General features: G+C 41.8%; 1 protein-coding gene across 3 annotated transcripts in view; it reads right to left on the bottom strand.

Moving 5' to 3' along the window:
- PLCB4 (phospholipase C beta 4) overlaps positions 1 to 16,949 on the bottom strand; it is a 417,084-nt gene that overhangs the window by 91,627 nt on the left and 308,508 nt on the right. For all 3 annotated transcript variants that reach the window (XM_029220101.1, XM_029220098.1, XM_029220099.1), the window contains exons 7-11: positions 15,168 to 15,247; positions 12,172 to 12,225; positions 6,491 to 6,572; positions 5,429 to 5,529; positions 4,723 to 4,780 (exon numbers count right to left, since the gene is read on the bottom strand). In XM_029220101.1, coding sequence (XP_029075934.1) covers positions 4,723 to 4,780; positions 5,429 to 5,529; positions 6,491 to 6,572; positions 12,172 to 12,225; positions 15,168 to 15,247 — 375 coding nt within the window. The remainder of the gene's footprint in view (positions 1 to 4,722; positions 4,781 to 5,428; positions 5,530 to 6,490; positions 6,573 to 12,171; positions 12,226 to 15,167; positions 15,248 to 16,949) is intronic.

Raw genomic sequence — 16,949 nt, 5'->3', positions numbered from 1 at the left:
ATGGATGTATCATAATCCCCTATTCTACATTTGCAGCAAATAAGCATTAAGAGAAGACAATATGAAATTTCACTTGTCTTTACATCTGCTCCACCAGATACCTTAACCTTTTACTTTCCTGAAAATGTTCACGTTTCAAAAAGGAAGCACAGTGTAATCTGGATAACCCAAAGACAAGGAAAAAATGGTAAAAGTTGTATTGAGTCACAAAAATATAATTTTATATGAGAAAGCAAAGAGGAGAAAGATCATTTCCACATAATCTCAGAGTAATAAGGTTGCAGAGGATTTCCACATGGACATAAGGACAGTGGGGCAAATGCTTCACAGCTTTGAGGGAGAGACCATGGGTTTTCAGTTGGAATTTGGGGTAGCAAGGTACCGAGGGCATCCACCCCGTGATGTCCAGGGCTTTGTAAAATACGATACTGAACAGCTTCCGAAAATAGTTCACAGAACTGTGCCCAAGTGAACAAGAAGATAATGAACACACCTCCTTTATTATGTCCTTACTTTTATTGAGAAAAGACTTCAACTGGCTTCAATCCAAGCAGCACTGGGAGAGAGATGTTGACATAAATAATATTCAAAAGAGATATAAAAAGATAAGGGAATAATTGGTAAGGTTTATAGCACCAAATACTTCCGTCTCTCTCTTTGCTCATGCATTACAGAATAAAGATATTGTAAATGGAGGGCTTCCCTGGTGGCGCAGTGGTTGAGAATCTGCCTGCTAATGCAGGGGACACGGGTTCGAGCCCTGGTCTGGGAAGATCCCACATGCTGCGGAGCAACTAGGCCCGTGAGCCACAAATACTGAGCCTGCGTGTCTGGAGCCTGTGCTCCACAACAGGAGAGGCCACGATAGTGAGAGGCCCGCGCACCGCGATGAAGAGTCGCCCCCGCTTGCCGCAACTAGAGAAAGTCCTCGCACAGAAATGAAGACCCAACACAGCCAAAAATAATAAATTAATAAATAAATATATAAAATTAAAAAAAAAATCCTAAAAAAAAAGAATAAAGATATTGTAAATGGAAAGCAATCTTGAGCCCTTTATTACATTCTTTCAACTGCAAAATAAAATAACAAATCAGGTTTAGCTCTAATGTGATCCTATGACATATGTGAGGCAGGTGGAAAGATTACCAGCAACAAGAAAATAAAGCTAATTCTTGATTGTTGTGATTATCTAAAATCTCTGCCTCTCTTTCTTAATTTGATCTCTTTCTCCAGCTCTTCATGCATCTCTCAATTCTGCCGGCCCTCAGTTGCTGTCGTCTTTGTAAGAAGTCATATGGAGAATGAAGGCAAAACTAAAATCAATTTAGCTCCTCATTAGGAACAGGGAAAGAGAGGTGAAACTAACTGAAGCCAAGAAGCTTTAATTAGCCCTGATACATAGAGAACTGAGTTGGTGGCAGTATCCAACCATGTGCCAGCTCATACTGACGGCCCCCACCAGCTCTCCTGGACTCCAGTTTGCTATTTCCATAATATAGGCAAAGAAAGTTTCCCTCAACCCACTGGATGGGACCAAGAGACATAGCTGTGGCAAAATTTTAGATCCGAGTGGAGGATTTCCATGACTAAATTCATTATGGAGAATAATAGGTTTATGCTGCTCTCACATTCTTTCCATTCACACTAAGCATTCCAAGGAGGAATCCAGCACTTCACAAACTCTAATGTGCAGACAAATCACCTGGAGATAACGTTAAATGCAGATTCCAGCTCAGCAGGTCTGGGTGGGACCTGAGATTCTGCATTTCTAACAAGCTCCCTGGTGATGCCGATGCTGCTGGTCCCCAGATCACACTCTGGGGAGCAATGAACACGGACATACGGAGAAGCAAATGAGGAGCAGATCTAAAGCCACTAGTGAAAAGCTAGTAAGTGGTGATGGCATGGGTAGAGAGCAGGTGGTACAAACCCCTACACGGCGACCAAGGCAGTAAATGATAGTCTCTCCTCACCTTCCAAATTCCTGGAGATACACATTAGTACCCTGAACAGAAAATTGCATATAAGGAATAAAGGGATTTACAAACTGGAAGGTGGTGGGTGGTAGCCTGGCTTTTGCTAATATAGATGGCATTTTTTTCCTGTTACCTATTCTAACTGATGAATGCTAATATATGTGTGTGTGTTGATTTTTCTTTGTTGACCACTTATTTGGTTACCTTGTTGAACTCTCTATCTGTTCAAAGGGTTTTTCAGTTGATAGCTTTTGATATTCGGGTTACATAGTCAACATCTGCAAATAGTGAATAGGGCCTTGTCCTCTTGTGTTCCTGGGATTCATTTAGTTTTTCTTGTCTAATTGTATGATCCAGGTCTTCTAATACAATGTTGAATTCCAGCTTGTTGAGACTATGTGGCTAAGGCATTTTGAAAATGTTTAGGTCTAAGCTTTTCAAGTCAGAGACCCTTACGTTCCAATGCCTGCTCCCTTCCTGAGTGAACTCTGTCCCCTTTCATTATGGGTTTTGACGGTGCTCTGCCCAAGGGGTGCTTTCGACTTTGGAGCAATGCGAGGGACAATGGTAGGACTCAAAAGGGAGGGTGCAAGGCGGTGGCAGAACGTTCTCTAAGTTTGACAGCCTTCTTCAAGGAGACATTCAGATTTCTGTCTAGTTCTTCCAGCTGAGTTCACTAGGACAGAAAAGGAAGAGATTCAGGGCAGACACTTTGATTAAAAATAAAGGCTGTATACTTTCCTGGACTGTCTTGTAGTTTCTGTGACCTAAAGAAATCTAGAATCACACTGATTCCATGAGTCCCACCCCCCCAAATTAAAGGTGCCACCTTACTGTTAATGAGAAGCCAAACAGAAGGAAACATAAGTAAATGAACACTATTGGCCAGTGTAATAGTGATAGATAAAAGCTTACCAAAGAGTAAGTATTTTGAGAAAGAATTTGGATGTCAGAGCCAGAAAGTGTGGGTGATCATACCTTTTAAAAATTAAATTTTTTGTCCAAGACTCATAAGAACAAGAGTAGTTATCGGGTAGGTCTACAGAAACCACCCATAAAAGGAAAGGCGTGAGATAAGCACCCATGAATGCAGCACCTATTCTGAGGACTTCAGAACTGTTTCCTCATTTGAACAGTAGAATGCATATTAAGTCTCTGTCATGTTTAATAGATGGCTGGGTACCAGCTTCATCCCAGAGCACCCAAGAGGCCTTTTTCTAGGCGAACTGATGAGGTGGTACATCTTCTCTCCACTAAAGCGTCTTCCCTCTTTAGTAGAAAGCAAGATTTTTGCTCGTCTCACCAAAACGTAAGGTGACCAATGACCCAAAGTACATGAAGAAGCTGAGGGAGATAACACAATACATTTTTTAAAAGAAGCAGAAGATGGGGAAAGGGTTAAGGAGGCAAAGCAAGGCAACTTAACTTCCAAGCAACGGTGGCGTAAGAATGTGGATAATATCTGGGTAAAGATTATGAACGTAGTATTCACATGACCAAAAACTAGTGGAGTGAAAAACTTGAAATGTTTTCAAGTAAAATAAATATTGCAATGTACTGAAAGGATTATTTAAAAGTGGAGGCATCTGCACTGCTATATGGGGGAACTTTTATCTCCTGCATCGGTGCTTCTAGGCTCTGTTTACCATAGCTTCTCAAGTGCAACCCTACAGATTGGGAGCTACTGAGCCCTGACAGGGAAAGAAAAGAGAAGCCCTTTGGCAAAGATGTGATCTGTGTCTGCAAACTGGCAAATCACAGCCTACCTGTGGTTTTTTCTTGAGGCAATACCTCATATCTGGCATGATACTGCCTTTCCTAACATTTTCTTTTTATAAGGTATAATGGCTAACATCAATCATTTTGAAACAAAAATATACTGTCCATTCCTCACTTAAAGTCTTCTTAGTATTAATGTGTTTGTTAGACAAAAAGCGAGTTTCCCTTTTTGGATTAACAAGAGCTTCAATGGGTTTCACTGAAGAGAAAACACTTTTTTGAACGTGCAGAGGAAAAAAGAAGTTAATTTTAGTTATAATAAAAACCGCAACCTTTACGTGTTCTGAAATATCTTTCTCTTGGGCTTAAGCAAATTTTGTCAATCAGTTTTGGTTGTTAAGTGAATCATGTTCTAAAATTAGCTCTGAGCTTGTTATAAAAATAAAAAGGAAAAATTTAACCTGCCATCTCATTGGCCTAATATGCACTATATTTTCACCCAGGAACTCCATGTTGTGCTTGTTGTCCAAATATTCTATTCGAACCTACATATTTTTCTTACATGCAATCCATTAAAAGACAAAAATAAAGCTTTTCTAGTCCATGCAAAGGTATGAGGAAAAGTTAGCAATGGAGAATCCAACTACAGTGTGGTAAACTCAACCCATTCTCTTTCTATTTCTTATAAGTAAATAGAAAAAAATAAGTACCTTAAATATCACCTTGCAAAAACATAGACACATTTAATTAAATGAATATATTATCAAATTCACACGCACACACAGAACCGGAGCTACACATCACAGCAAGAAACCAGCAAAAAAGCAGTGTGCAAAGCCAATGAGGAAGTGCATGGACACACGAAGGCAGCAGTTGATTTTTGCACCTGGTAAAGCCATCATGGAAAGATCAGCAGGTCAGAAGCAAAGCGAATGAAGGTGTAGGATGCAGGCATGCAATGAGGATGCTGGAGGAGGGCAAGCCACTGCACACAGACTGATGGAGTTAATGTATGAAAAAGCTTACTTCATTTAGAAAGCTCACTAATTGGTCTACCGTTAAATAATCAGTTTTGTCTCCATTGCTGAAAAGAAATTTATTAGAAAAAGTAAGTTTTGGTATATGATGCTACAGGAGGTACGATTTACATGTTGACATTTGTTGATGATAATTCTACACTTATTTTCTAACCCTGAAGTAGTGGTGAACTCTTAAAATGGCCAGAGACTGTTTGTTAGGGGGGAAAAAAATAACCCAACAACAACAACAAAGGAAAGAAATCATTCCCACTAGCTTACAGAAAATGTCTGCAATCCCTCTTTTGCATTATCCACAGGCATTATTATAAAAACAACATGTAAGTCATCCATTTGAAATAATTGGAATGAATGGACTTTTCAACAACATAATAACATTCCAAATCGAATCTTGTTAGTTCACATAACGGGTTAATACCTAAAGGAGCAAGTTAACATTGTAGGTAGTTAGTAAAGCCAATGCAGGGAGGGGAGGGGGGAAGTTCCAGGTGCTACAAATAACTTACGTAAAAGTTTCTCAAAAAATCAGAGCAAACTTTTACACCAAATAAACTAAGGGGTGAAAATGTAACCCTGACTAGATATTCCTAGATACTATCAACATACTATTTGAAAATATTAGGACAAAAATGTTTTTGAAATCTAAAAATACAAAGATAACATTGATGTGACACTTTCTCATAAATGGAACTTACATTTTTTTAAAAAGATCCTCTATATCTGTCCGAGGACAAATCTTTTGTGTCAGTTCATAGAACTTTTCATAAGTAAATGCTGCAGGTTCAATTTCATCATTCTGGAAAGAATAGAAGCGTGTCATAAATCAGGGCACATTTTTCTCTCCTTGGAGGATCTACAGAATCTACAGGTTCATGAAGCAAAGTGATGACACTTGGAATTCCAGGGCCTTCATCTCTGATTCTTGCTGATAGAGGCCAGGAGGTCCAGCCATTGGCCAGTCCTCTAGAACGTGGCACATGAAAATGAGCATTTCTAGTTACCATTCATCCATGGTTTGCATGTTCAAACACTGGCCACAGCTGGGCTTGCTCTGGGAGACACTCCATAGAACAAATACAAAGAAACATTTTTTCCTTCTCTCCTTGAAGGAGAAAAGCAAGTGCCTGCCTAAAGGATGATGATATCAAGCCCAATGTTTTCTTATGCTTATTTTGTGAATTTTCACAAGACCACATGAAGGGGATGCTATAAGAGTTTACTCTTCATACAGAACTTCATATTTCAAATCGGATTTGTTAAGGCAGCAACAGGCTTAAATCTTTCTTGCAGTTAACACGTTAATTGCAATTATTTTAAATCCAAAGGGCCACAAACACAAATGGTATGTCTGGGGAGAGGTGCTTCATAAAATATCGCACAGCCATCCTGAAGAACTGAATTTATGAGCCATTTTTCATGCTGACATTATACATGGTCCAGGCAATGTTGATGGATTTCTGTAAAATAAGTTTTCCATAAGCTGTGTGAAAGAGCAGCCTGGCTGTCATTTCCTTTTCTTAATAAAGTTGACAACAACATTTGGAAGTACACTATTTGAATACTAAAACGTTTAGGTTAAAATGCCCAGAAAACAAAAGGAAGGAAGGATAGAAGGAAAGAGAATAAAGGAAAAATTGACTGTACTATGTGTGACTGAATCTAATTCTGAATCTAACTGAATCAGTTTAATACAGTCTTGTTTATTACATGAGAACATAAATACACAAAGTGGTTTTAGAAACATTATTAATGAATACCTTTCCACTGGGAAGACCTAGCTCCTTGAGTGCTTGAAAGATCACCTTTTCTGTCTTCCCCGATGCAAAGGTTCTGGTAATACTAGGGCAGAAAAGAAAAAGAAATAAGGTTACTATTAATTCTGTTTTCTCTGATGCAAAGATCCCATTAAAACTAGGGATGGTGGGATAGGGGAGAAGCAAAAGGAAAATAAAATTACTTTTCATTTTTAGGTATTTTTCACTTCCCAAACTAGCTCCTGCAATGTCTCTCTGGTTACCAGAGCTGGCTGTGCCAGTGTGGTGACTTGATTCTAAGACAGGTGGTCTCTCTCTACTTGTGAATGTAAGATGCACCAGGGATACAGACCATTGGACAATCACAATAATAAATTCCGATCCTATCAAACTGCTTTCTTAGGAAAAAGGAATGTGGCAGATGGAACAGCATGTCTAGAATAGAACCTCATGGTGACAATATCTTGACTTGGGGAAAGGAAGGAGGTCCCTTAGCACACAGCATGTGCCTGTGATCGCCATTACCTGGTTTCATACTACAGCTGACATGCATTATCAGACATATATATATATATATATATATTTTTTTTTTTTTTTTGAGCTAAGCACCCTTTAGCTACTCTGACATGTCAGCTGCCTCAAGGATTGGGGACTTTATTATGAAAGTGACAGGTGTCAGGGAGAGGGGAGGCAGGGGAACAATTATTCAATGTTTCAGCAGAATCTTGGCATTCCCCTGAGACACAATATTTTTGAATAATGGTGGTGCCTTTGAATCAGTACTGTGTTCATCAAGGCTAGTAAGATGGATAAAACCTTAAGGAGCATATTTCCTGATGATGATAAAAGTAGAGAGAGACTCCTGATAAATGAATTGGTGACACTCAGAACAAACACTATTGAGGAGAGGACTTGGACCCTGGAATCCATACTTGACTCTGAGCCATGTCTTGGCCACCCGAAGAGCCTTCATTCACTCCCCGAATGGAGGCACAGGTGATTTATCACCATAATAACTTAAAGTCTAAATCAGAAGTCCAGCCTCCGCTGGAAGACAGAGCTTACTCTCATCTGTGAAGCTTGGCTTTGGACCGCCTTCCCTGTGAGTACAGGAGGATCTGTAACAGCACCTCCCATGCCCAACCTTGTCGTGCACTCCACCGTTCGCGTTAAGTGGAAGGCAAGTTCCCAATGTAAGCAGTGACCGCCGTTTAATCTTGATGAGTGGGAGAAAGCACCACTTCAACTGCAGAGTACAACTTCCCAGAAGAGATTGGGAAGAACTAGCTGTAGGTAAGCGAATTGCTATGTGTTTATTCAAAGCTTTATTGTTTCATACGTGGTCTAAGAATACTTCAAGAAGTACAGTTTTAAGAATGTTTGAGACAGTTGTATTCAAATATAGGGAGGCCTATGAATTCTCTTTAACAAATCTGCAGACATGGTACAGCATATACGTATGACATTAAGTAAACCAGTTTCTAGGGTCAAGGGTGCTATGCCCACATTTTCCCACTTCTCTAGAGTTCGTGGAATTTTCATACATTGGACTGAGTTGAGAAGCACTTTATCTGCTCTTTATAATAGGGGAAAGTGGCTATTCAGTGTGTCTTTTTTTGAAATAGAGTATGTATGTGTTAATGTGAGAGCTGCAGGTTCCAGCAGGATTTGGGATGTCTGGCACCTGTAACCAGGAGGAAACTCTCTGCCTAGCAATCTCAGGGGAATCTCAGCTAACTCGAGCTTCTGTTAGGTTTCAACAGGCCTCATAAAGGAGATGAAAACTGATGAACGTGGTCATGAATGTAGCAGGTGTAGGGCCTGAGCCTTTCTGGTGAAACAACCTGGTGTTGGGGAGGGGGTGGAGTGGGGAGGAAAGGGAGAGTTCATAGGAGTAGAATCTTGGCTGGGGCTTGGGGAAATGCCAAGAAATAGGAAGCAGAACAAGGACATCTTTTGGGAGTAGTCTGTCCAAGCATTTGTGGGAGATAGAGGAACTGAGAGAAGGAGAAAATAGGGTGCCCAGGGGCAGGAAGGAGGGAAATCCACATGGGAATATATCAGTGAGGGCAAAATCAGAGCCCAGAGACATGACAGAAGATAATAAAGGCAAGAGGTGGGACTTCCCTGGCAGTCCAATCGTTAGGACTCCATGCTTCCACTGCAGGGGGCATGGCTTTGATCCCTGGTCAGGGCACTAAGATCCCACCTGCCGAGGGGCCAAAATAAATAAACAAATAAAGGCAAGAGGCGGTATGATGGTCAGAAGAGCTCGTTCTCAGGCCCATCTTTTCACGAGGGGGCTCGGGCTGGGCAACCTCAACACAGATTTGCTCCCCTCATTCTAAGAGAAAATAGGAGCAGGGAAGTGGAAGAGACCATTTCCCTGGAGGTGGGGAGGAGGGGGGATGGGGCTCCTTTATTGCCTTCTCTCCAGGCAGCTTTCAGAGTCATTCTTGGGCCTCAAAATGGATTCGGCTTAGGGGCGAGTGGGTTGTGGTGCAAAGGTGAATTCTCTGAGTTTCCAGTTGCACTGGAGGCCCAGCATTTAACCAGGGTCCTGAGAGAAATAAACACACTTATCACAGGCTGGGGGCATTTCAGACACCATCGAAGGCGTTTCATGGGCATGTAGAGTGTGTATAAGGGATTGCAATTTATTCAACCCTTTATACACAGCCCCAAAGAGTACAGCTTAGTGCTTCGTAGCTACAGGTGCTCAGAGTTTCTCTTGAAGCAAAACACACTACCTACCTGAAAGGAAATGCTAGAAAAGCAAATACCCTTAAGCGGTACCCAGTCCATCTGATTAAATTCCCTGTTCCAGCAGACCTTACAGGCAACCAAGACAGCAATGACCCTAGAAACTCAGGGAGTCTCACTCTGCCCTCAAAGGGTCTACAATCTATCCAATGGTTTTAATACCATCTTCTGAAACAGTCAAGGAGTGTTCATGAAATGAAGCCCCCTGCAGAACCAGACCCTCATCGTAGGCAGGCTGGGCCTTCAGGATGTGGATGGATTATGAGGGAGTTGGGCTGCTATGACCACCCCTGAGGTCTTAGCCCTCTTAATACATCTTCTCCCTTGGGACTCCTTCTACTCATAGCTGTTGGTTCCAACTCCGTGTTACAAGGAATGGGAAATGGCAAAAAAAAAAAAAAAGAAAAAGAAAAAGAAAAAAGAGTGATCAAAAGAGTGACCTTCAAAGCTTTGGTCTGAGTGGATAGGCAAACTAAGTGTGAGTTTGTAAGTTTGGGAGAAAGGCAGACTGCATAACATGATGTACAAGGAAAGAAAAGAGAAGAGGGAGGTAAAGACTTTCCTCCCTTATCCTTCCTGCAGCTTCCTGGACATTAAATTTTGGTTACAGCTCACAAGGAGGGGCCACTCTCAAGCTGATCTAATGACCCTGAAGCCAGATCCCCTCTAATATTACACACACAATACACTAATAGTTTCCATTTTAAAAACTCCAGAATGATAGTGATGAAATGACATTTTAAAGTGTTTACTCTTCATATCCATTAAAACATTCAGAACAATTTCCATCTCGCCCTTGGCAGCCCATCCACATAAAGAATTATCCGCTTTTTGCTGGCTTGGTATCAATTTTCCATCAACTCTGACAAACTGCCCCCGGATCACAGATGTCTTGTGTCAAACACCTGTTAATGCTGTCAGGCACCAAAAAGTTCATGTCAGAGAAAGCTAAAGAAGAAGACAAAATATCTAGGCTATTTCTACAAAAAACGGGGTAATAATTTTGTATGTGAACATGCTGCACAAAGATCTTTGGAATCAGCAAAGGCTTCCAAGCTTGTGTAACAATGGTTTGATTCATAGGATGTGTACAGATGACACCAGAACTGCTCATTAGGAGTGCTTTGATTACAATCTATGTGTTTCTATTTTGTCCATTTCCTGAAACTTATCTTGGGAGAAAAATCAGGAGAGCAATTTATGTAAAAACTGATCCAACCTACATTTTTGGTCTTCACACTGCTATCTGTGCTAAGTTTGGACTTATTACTTCAATACTGATTTTTAAATTAAAATGCACTATATATTTGGTAATAGCTGTAGGATGCTGAGATACATTAAAATAATTGTCCTGCTATTCTCAACAGAGCAAAGGGTTTTAAATAAAATAAGGATCAGTGTAAAGTGCCTTTGCCAACAACGATCAGTCAAGGGTGCTAGTGGGGCTTTTTTTAAACTTCTAAAGTAAATGCAAAATTGACTTGCTAATAAGTTATTAAATAAAAAGCAGAGAATCCTACATGTAGATTTGTAAAGACCACAACAGATGCATGAGGTCGATAACCCTGGAAGCCCTCAATAAAAGGTTAAATAAAAAGAATACTGCCATGGTCTTCTTTATGATGTGTATGCTTTTCATTTGCCCATTGATACATCAGTTGTGTCACATGGATACCTTAGTCCATGAATGTTACAATACATGGAGTTAAGGAAAATGATGACCTCTAGGATAGTTCTGACACATGTGAAAAGAATGACATTCAGGGAGTATGGAGATACTCTCAGAGGGATGCAGAATTGAAGCTTCAAGTCTAGGCAGAGACAGAGGGAAAGGAGAGGCAGAAATGGCTGAGTGTAATCTGTGGGTCTCGGCTCCAGTGCATTCCCTCAAATGCTGTGCAGCTGGTGACCTGTCCACCTCATCTCTGAAAGATAGAGCAGTTCTAAGACATGACTCCACCCAGTAGTTCTGGGTTTTGTCTGTTATTTGTCGTTGGCTTCTTTGCTAAAGTGTCCAGGAAGAGGTCAACTTGAATGCAAGTCGGGAGAATTCTATAAGAGTGGGTCGGTATCTGGGGAACTCATGTTTAATTCAGGTTCCTGAATCCCAATATACCCCTGGCTTTATGTGGACAGCAGATGCTCTGGGGCCCAGTTCAGCTTCTGGAATTTTCATGAAATGCTTACACAAACACCAACAAAAAAAAATACTTGGGGAGCTGGGTAAAGAATTCCCAACACTATTGTCACAAGAGCTTCCAACTGGACCCACAGACTATGACCCTAACGCCGGAAGGAGTGGAGAGGCAGAAAAAAGGGGAGAGTGAGAAATCCTCAGAGGGTGAAACACATCAGCTTAAGTACTGAAGCACAGGTGTGAAGGCCGTTTCTGGTTCATCTTCTCTTCATTCTTGACTCTACCCAGGCTTTCCTTCCATTTTCTCCCTTGTCTCTGTTACCTTGGGCAGGGTAAGGAGGGAAGCGACAGGACCAGCAAAGCTCAGAATGAGATGCACTGTCTAGAGGCATCACACATCCTAAGACACGTCCATACACTTCCTCTGTAGGTGCACAATATAAACTTCTTTAATTTTAGTTAAAGGTTGTTCAGGGCAAGTAGGTGAAAGATACCTGAATCCTGAAAACCCACTTAGCTGAAGATTAAAAAATACTGCTACATTTTCAGATGTTCTTTAATTTATCAGAGTTAATGCTACCCGTTCCGAGGAAAAATGCAACTTTACGTCCATAAGTGATTTTTACAAACTGAAGATAGCACTTGATGATGTGATTCAAACTAAGCTTCCAGAAATATCTTTAGTTAAAGAAATTAACAAGTCCTTGTGGGGGGCTCTCTCTGTGGGCTGGTATCACAAGGGCTGACCCAGGCTGTGCAGAGCAGACAAGAATAACTGACTTACCTCCTAACTGGAATTTTCCCATTTGTGTTGGTCATAAATGCCAATTTCATCCAGCTGGAAAACAACAGTAACAACTGTTTTAATGTTTCTCGGGAGAAATAGCTTCAATCTGGTTAAGAACTTTAAAAGAAAGTTCATTCAAACACAGAACATTTATTCGGAAAACCAGAGACAATTACACACTGTGAGATGAATTTACTGTTGTCAGATTTAGCAAACAAAAATATAGGACTCTGTTAGATCTGAATTTCAGATAAACAACAAATAAATTTTTACTACAAGTATGTTCCAAATATTGCATAGGACATACTTATACTAAAACATTATTTGTTACTTATCTGAAATTCAAATTTCACTGAGAGTCCCATATTTTATCTGGCAATCCTAGATGAATGAGAAAATTGGGAATTTGCATGAGCAAAGCAAATTGTAGGCACTTATTTGGTGATTGGTTTCATCCTTGATTGTTGTTCTTTAATAATCTACTAAGGGGGTAAGAAATGCAAATGCATGGTAACACCAGCCAGCCTAGTCTTGTGGACAGTGGGGACCCCCTCCACCCCAGCCCCAGCTCCTGCTCTAAGTGTAGTGAAGTAAAGATGGAGAAGCAGGCAGGTGTGAGCCCTTAGTGACCTAATCCTCACAGCAACTGGTGGATGGGTGGACACCAGCTCCATAAAGGGATCTGGACCCTTAATTTGTAACAGTCAGAGAAGTTCATCAACTCAAACTGATGGTGAAAAATGCCTTGCTTTCCCCAGGTGTTCATGACACATGGAGACCCAGAACATATATTTGTCCTCTGGTGCTTGGACTATTCTTAGCCACTGACTCCCAGTCTCACTGTTTCCAGTTAATAACATTCTAACAATCTGCAGAACATGATGCTTTGGTAAAGTTTCTGTCTTAAGTCAAGCTTCCTAGAAGCACACGTGACTACTTTTAAGGGGATGGTTTCAGGACCATAGGAGTGAGGGAAGCAGACAGGCAGGGAGGAAATTATACAAAGCTGTGCTCTCAGCTGGAGCTTTGTCCTGACGCCACAGGGAGCTCTGGAGTGTGATTTGCACCAGGCTTGGTGGCAAGGAGGCTGGCCTCTTGTATACTGTCTCAGCCTGTCATTGGCCGTGGGCTTCCTTCCAGAAGAAGGGAGGAGTCTAGGGTCAGCCCTCCTTATCCATGGGTTCTGTATCCGTGGACACGAAGGGTCAACTCTTAGTCACTCGCATCGGTGGATTCTGGTGTCAGCAGGGTTCTTGGAACCAATCCCGCAGAGACGCCAATGGAGGACTCTGATCTCTCAGGCTCGGTGACTCCTGGGAGGCAGAGGGCAATTCTCTGGAGAAGCAGGCAGGTGTGAGCCCTTAGTGACCTAACCCTCCCAGCAGCTGGCGGATGGGTGAACACCAGCAACAGAAAGGGATCTGGGCAGGACACCAATGAAGGCAGATAAGATCTGGTGTCCAGATACAAGGACTTGGGTCACTCAGGCATAAGTGGGCATGCCAAAAGTCTGAGGTTCTATAACTTCAAAGTATCTGTTGGGTGGCTCTTTATTTATTATTATTATTATTATTATTTTTTTTTTTTTCGGTACGCGGGCCTCTCACTGTTGTGGCCTCTCCCGTTGCGGAGCACAGGCTCCGGACGCGCAGGCTCAGAGGCCATGGCTCACGGGCCCAGCCGCTCCGTGGCATGTGGGATCTTCCCAGACCGGGGCACGAACCCGTGCTCCCTGCATCGGCAGGTGGACTCTCAACCACTGTGCCACCAGGGAAGCCCTGCTCTTTATTTTTAAGAAAACATGACACAGCAACTGCAGAGGACAAGAAGCAGCTGAACAAAAAATAGGAATGTACAAGACTAAATAACTCCCCTCTGATAAGACAATGGGAAAAACACTGGAGGGATGATGTCAAAATCAAAATAACTAATACTGAACGAGGAGGGATGGGGAACCAGGCACCGGGTTAGGTGCTGCCCATGACCTTATTTCCTCTGCGTGGAATCTTATCACCTCCATTCACAGATGAGGACGGAGAGGCACAAGGTTAAGAATTTGCCAAGACGGACCCAGCAACAAAGTGGCCAACCTGGGATTTACAGCACAGAGTCCATGCTGTTAAAGCACCTGCCAAAGGGACCAGAAGTAAAAAGCAAAATGCCCGAAGGACTGATCTCTCCTCCCATCGCCCGAAGTCCAAGGAACCCCACCCTTGGTGCTGGACCTGGGCCTGGCTAAGAGATGCCGGCTTATCCCTGCAGATTCTCAGTGTGGTTCTCTCCTGCACCTCATGACTGCCTGCCAAGGGCCCTGTGATAACAGGTGGCCCCACTCCTCCATGGATCACTGCTTTTCAAACAGGCTGATTTGGGCTTTGGCTAGAATTTCTACTTGAGTAACTTTCATGTCACCTGGAAAGAATAGCTTCGTAGGGTTAAAACCTACCATGTCAAGCAGGTCCTCTCTGAATTTTGAATACAGAGCTGGAGTAAGGAAGTTCTGCTTTCTGAATTTCAAAAGTACCTTTGGATCCCTGATTGGGTGCTAAACAGTCCCTGGGGCCAGGGCTCCTTTTCCACTGGAGCCATTGGTGCTTTTGCAAAAGTGCTTGTCTTGGCCACACTCCCCATTTCTCAGTGTCATGCAACAGAGACTCCAGCTACATCAGCACCCAAATATGGCCCCAGGCATGCAGAGCTATTTATCAGCAGACTCAGTCTCGGGACACAAAAGACAGGGCCCACAACCCAGCATCTTTCTGCCGTCAACCATTCCTTTCAAATAGGTTTCAGGCTGTGGGCTTATCACACATGCCCTGCCAGGTGGCATGAAGAGTACAGGTGCGTATTGGTCAACATCTTCTCCAAGGTCAGGAGCATAGAGGCGAAGGCAAGGAAGATGCTGCCTGGTCCATATACATAGCCTTCATCTCCTAATCTGACTGTTTGCTTGATAACAGCCAAAAACAAAGGATCATGCAAATAAAACTCACTGTTTCTTGAGGCATGTCATGGGACTGACATTGTTGGCCCTGAAGTTGTGTATGATGGATCTCAGGCCTTCGACCCATTGCTGAAAGAAAAAGAAAAAGAGTGTTCTTGGTGAGCAAATCTGCCAGAGCTAAACTGGGTGTTTTTTTTATTAGACAGCTCGTGTCCATTTTGTGTAAAAAGAATATAAACTTTTCTTTATCTCCTTCCTGCCACTCAGCCATCCTCATTCCACACGCTCATATTTTATGCTTTAATAAACAGCTTTCATTCTTTCCAGGAAGATAAATGTGGCATCTACAGTGTCATTAAACACTGGGTTGTCACGAAGCAATGCTGCCCACTGATTGACTTGTTAAGCCTTCTATTTGCAGCCTGTTTAAATATAAGCCCCTTACAGCTGCTGGCAACATTAATTATTTCTCAAGCAACATTATACAATACGTGATGGCATACTTAGCTACTCTCATTATAGAGGATGAAGGCATTCGAGGTTCATCCATTTTATGTGTGATACTATTTCAATGTAAGAATTTGTTACCTATCTTACCTGTCTGTGTTTTCCAGCAAAGCCTTAAAAAGTAAAATAGGCGTCGATGCCAGGGTACCCAGATCAAAAAGCAATGTGCTTGCATGATTTCTGTATAAGGACTTGGACATCGGTTTTAATTCATAACATCACTCCATGGATTTACAAGGAAAAGTGAAGAAGACTGTGTGTGGCAGTAAAGGAATGTGGGTTTCCAAAGGGCATTTTACTAGAAAAGGCTGGCGCATGAATTAAGGCCCACTCTGCCCTTGGGTCCAAAAACCGATGCCAGTGAATGCCATACCAAATTGCTAAAAATGAGAGTCACACTTTTGGCAAAATGCTTTGAAGCAAATTGATACTGGGGGTTCAAACAGAACTGGGGCCCACACACAAGCCAGCACCTTACCTTCTTAGGTTTTTTGTATGACTGCTGTAGCTCTATGCTGAGGAAGGGAAAATATTTTGGAATAGACAGTAATGTAGACATACAGTCTTCCTGCCTTGTCCAGCATGGCAGCCACTAGCCGCATGTGGCTAAATTAAACTGAATAAAGATCCATTAAATTAAATTAATTAAATTTAAACCTAATAAAAATAAAATTCAGTGCATCTGTCGCACTCATCACACTTCAAGTGCTCAAACCCAACATGGGCTTAGCGCCTAACATATCGGACGGTGCAAATAAAGAACATTTCTGTCATCACCAAAGGTTCCATTGGACAGCATTGCATAGTATTACCAGCTTTAACATGGCCAAGGGATTAAGTCACTTGTGAGGGACAGAGGTGATGCCTGGGTTCTATACGTGTGTGTGGTTTTAATTTTAATTGTGATATAATACATATAACATAAAATTTATCACTGTAACCATTTTTAAGTGATCGGTTCAGTGGCATTAACTAACAGTCACATCGTTGTGCAACCGTCACCGCCATCCATCTCCAGAACTCTTTTCATCTTGCAGAAATGAAACTGTTCCCATTAAACAACCACTCTTCATTTCCCTCTCCTCACAGCCCATGACAACCATCATTCTACTTTGTTTTTCTGAATTTAACTACTCAAGGTACCTCATGTAAGTGGAATCATGCAGTATTTGTCCTTTGTGACTGGCTTATTTAATTTAATGTCCTCCTCAAGGTTTATCTGTGTTGTAGCAGGTGTCAGAATTTCCTTCCTTTTTTAAGGCTGAATAATATTCCATTGTACGTATAGGCCACATTAGGTTTATCTGTTCATCTATCAATGGAT

The sequence above is a fragment of the Monodon monoceros genome, unplaced genomic scaffold (genome assembly GCF_005190385.1).
Source record: "Monodon monoceros isolate NGI ecotype Baffin Bay Population unplaced genomic scaffold, NGI_Narwhal_1 Super_Scaffold_13, whole genome shotgun sequence".
NCBI classification, from domain to species: Eukaryota; Metazoa; Chordata; class Mammalia; order Artiodactyla; family Monodontidae; genus Monodon; species Monodon monoceros.
The sequence above is the reverse complement of the archived record's forward strand: the minus strand, read 5'-3'. Positions and strand labels throughout refer to the sequence as shown.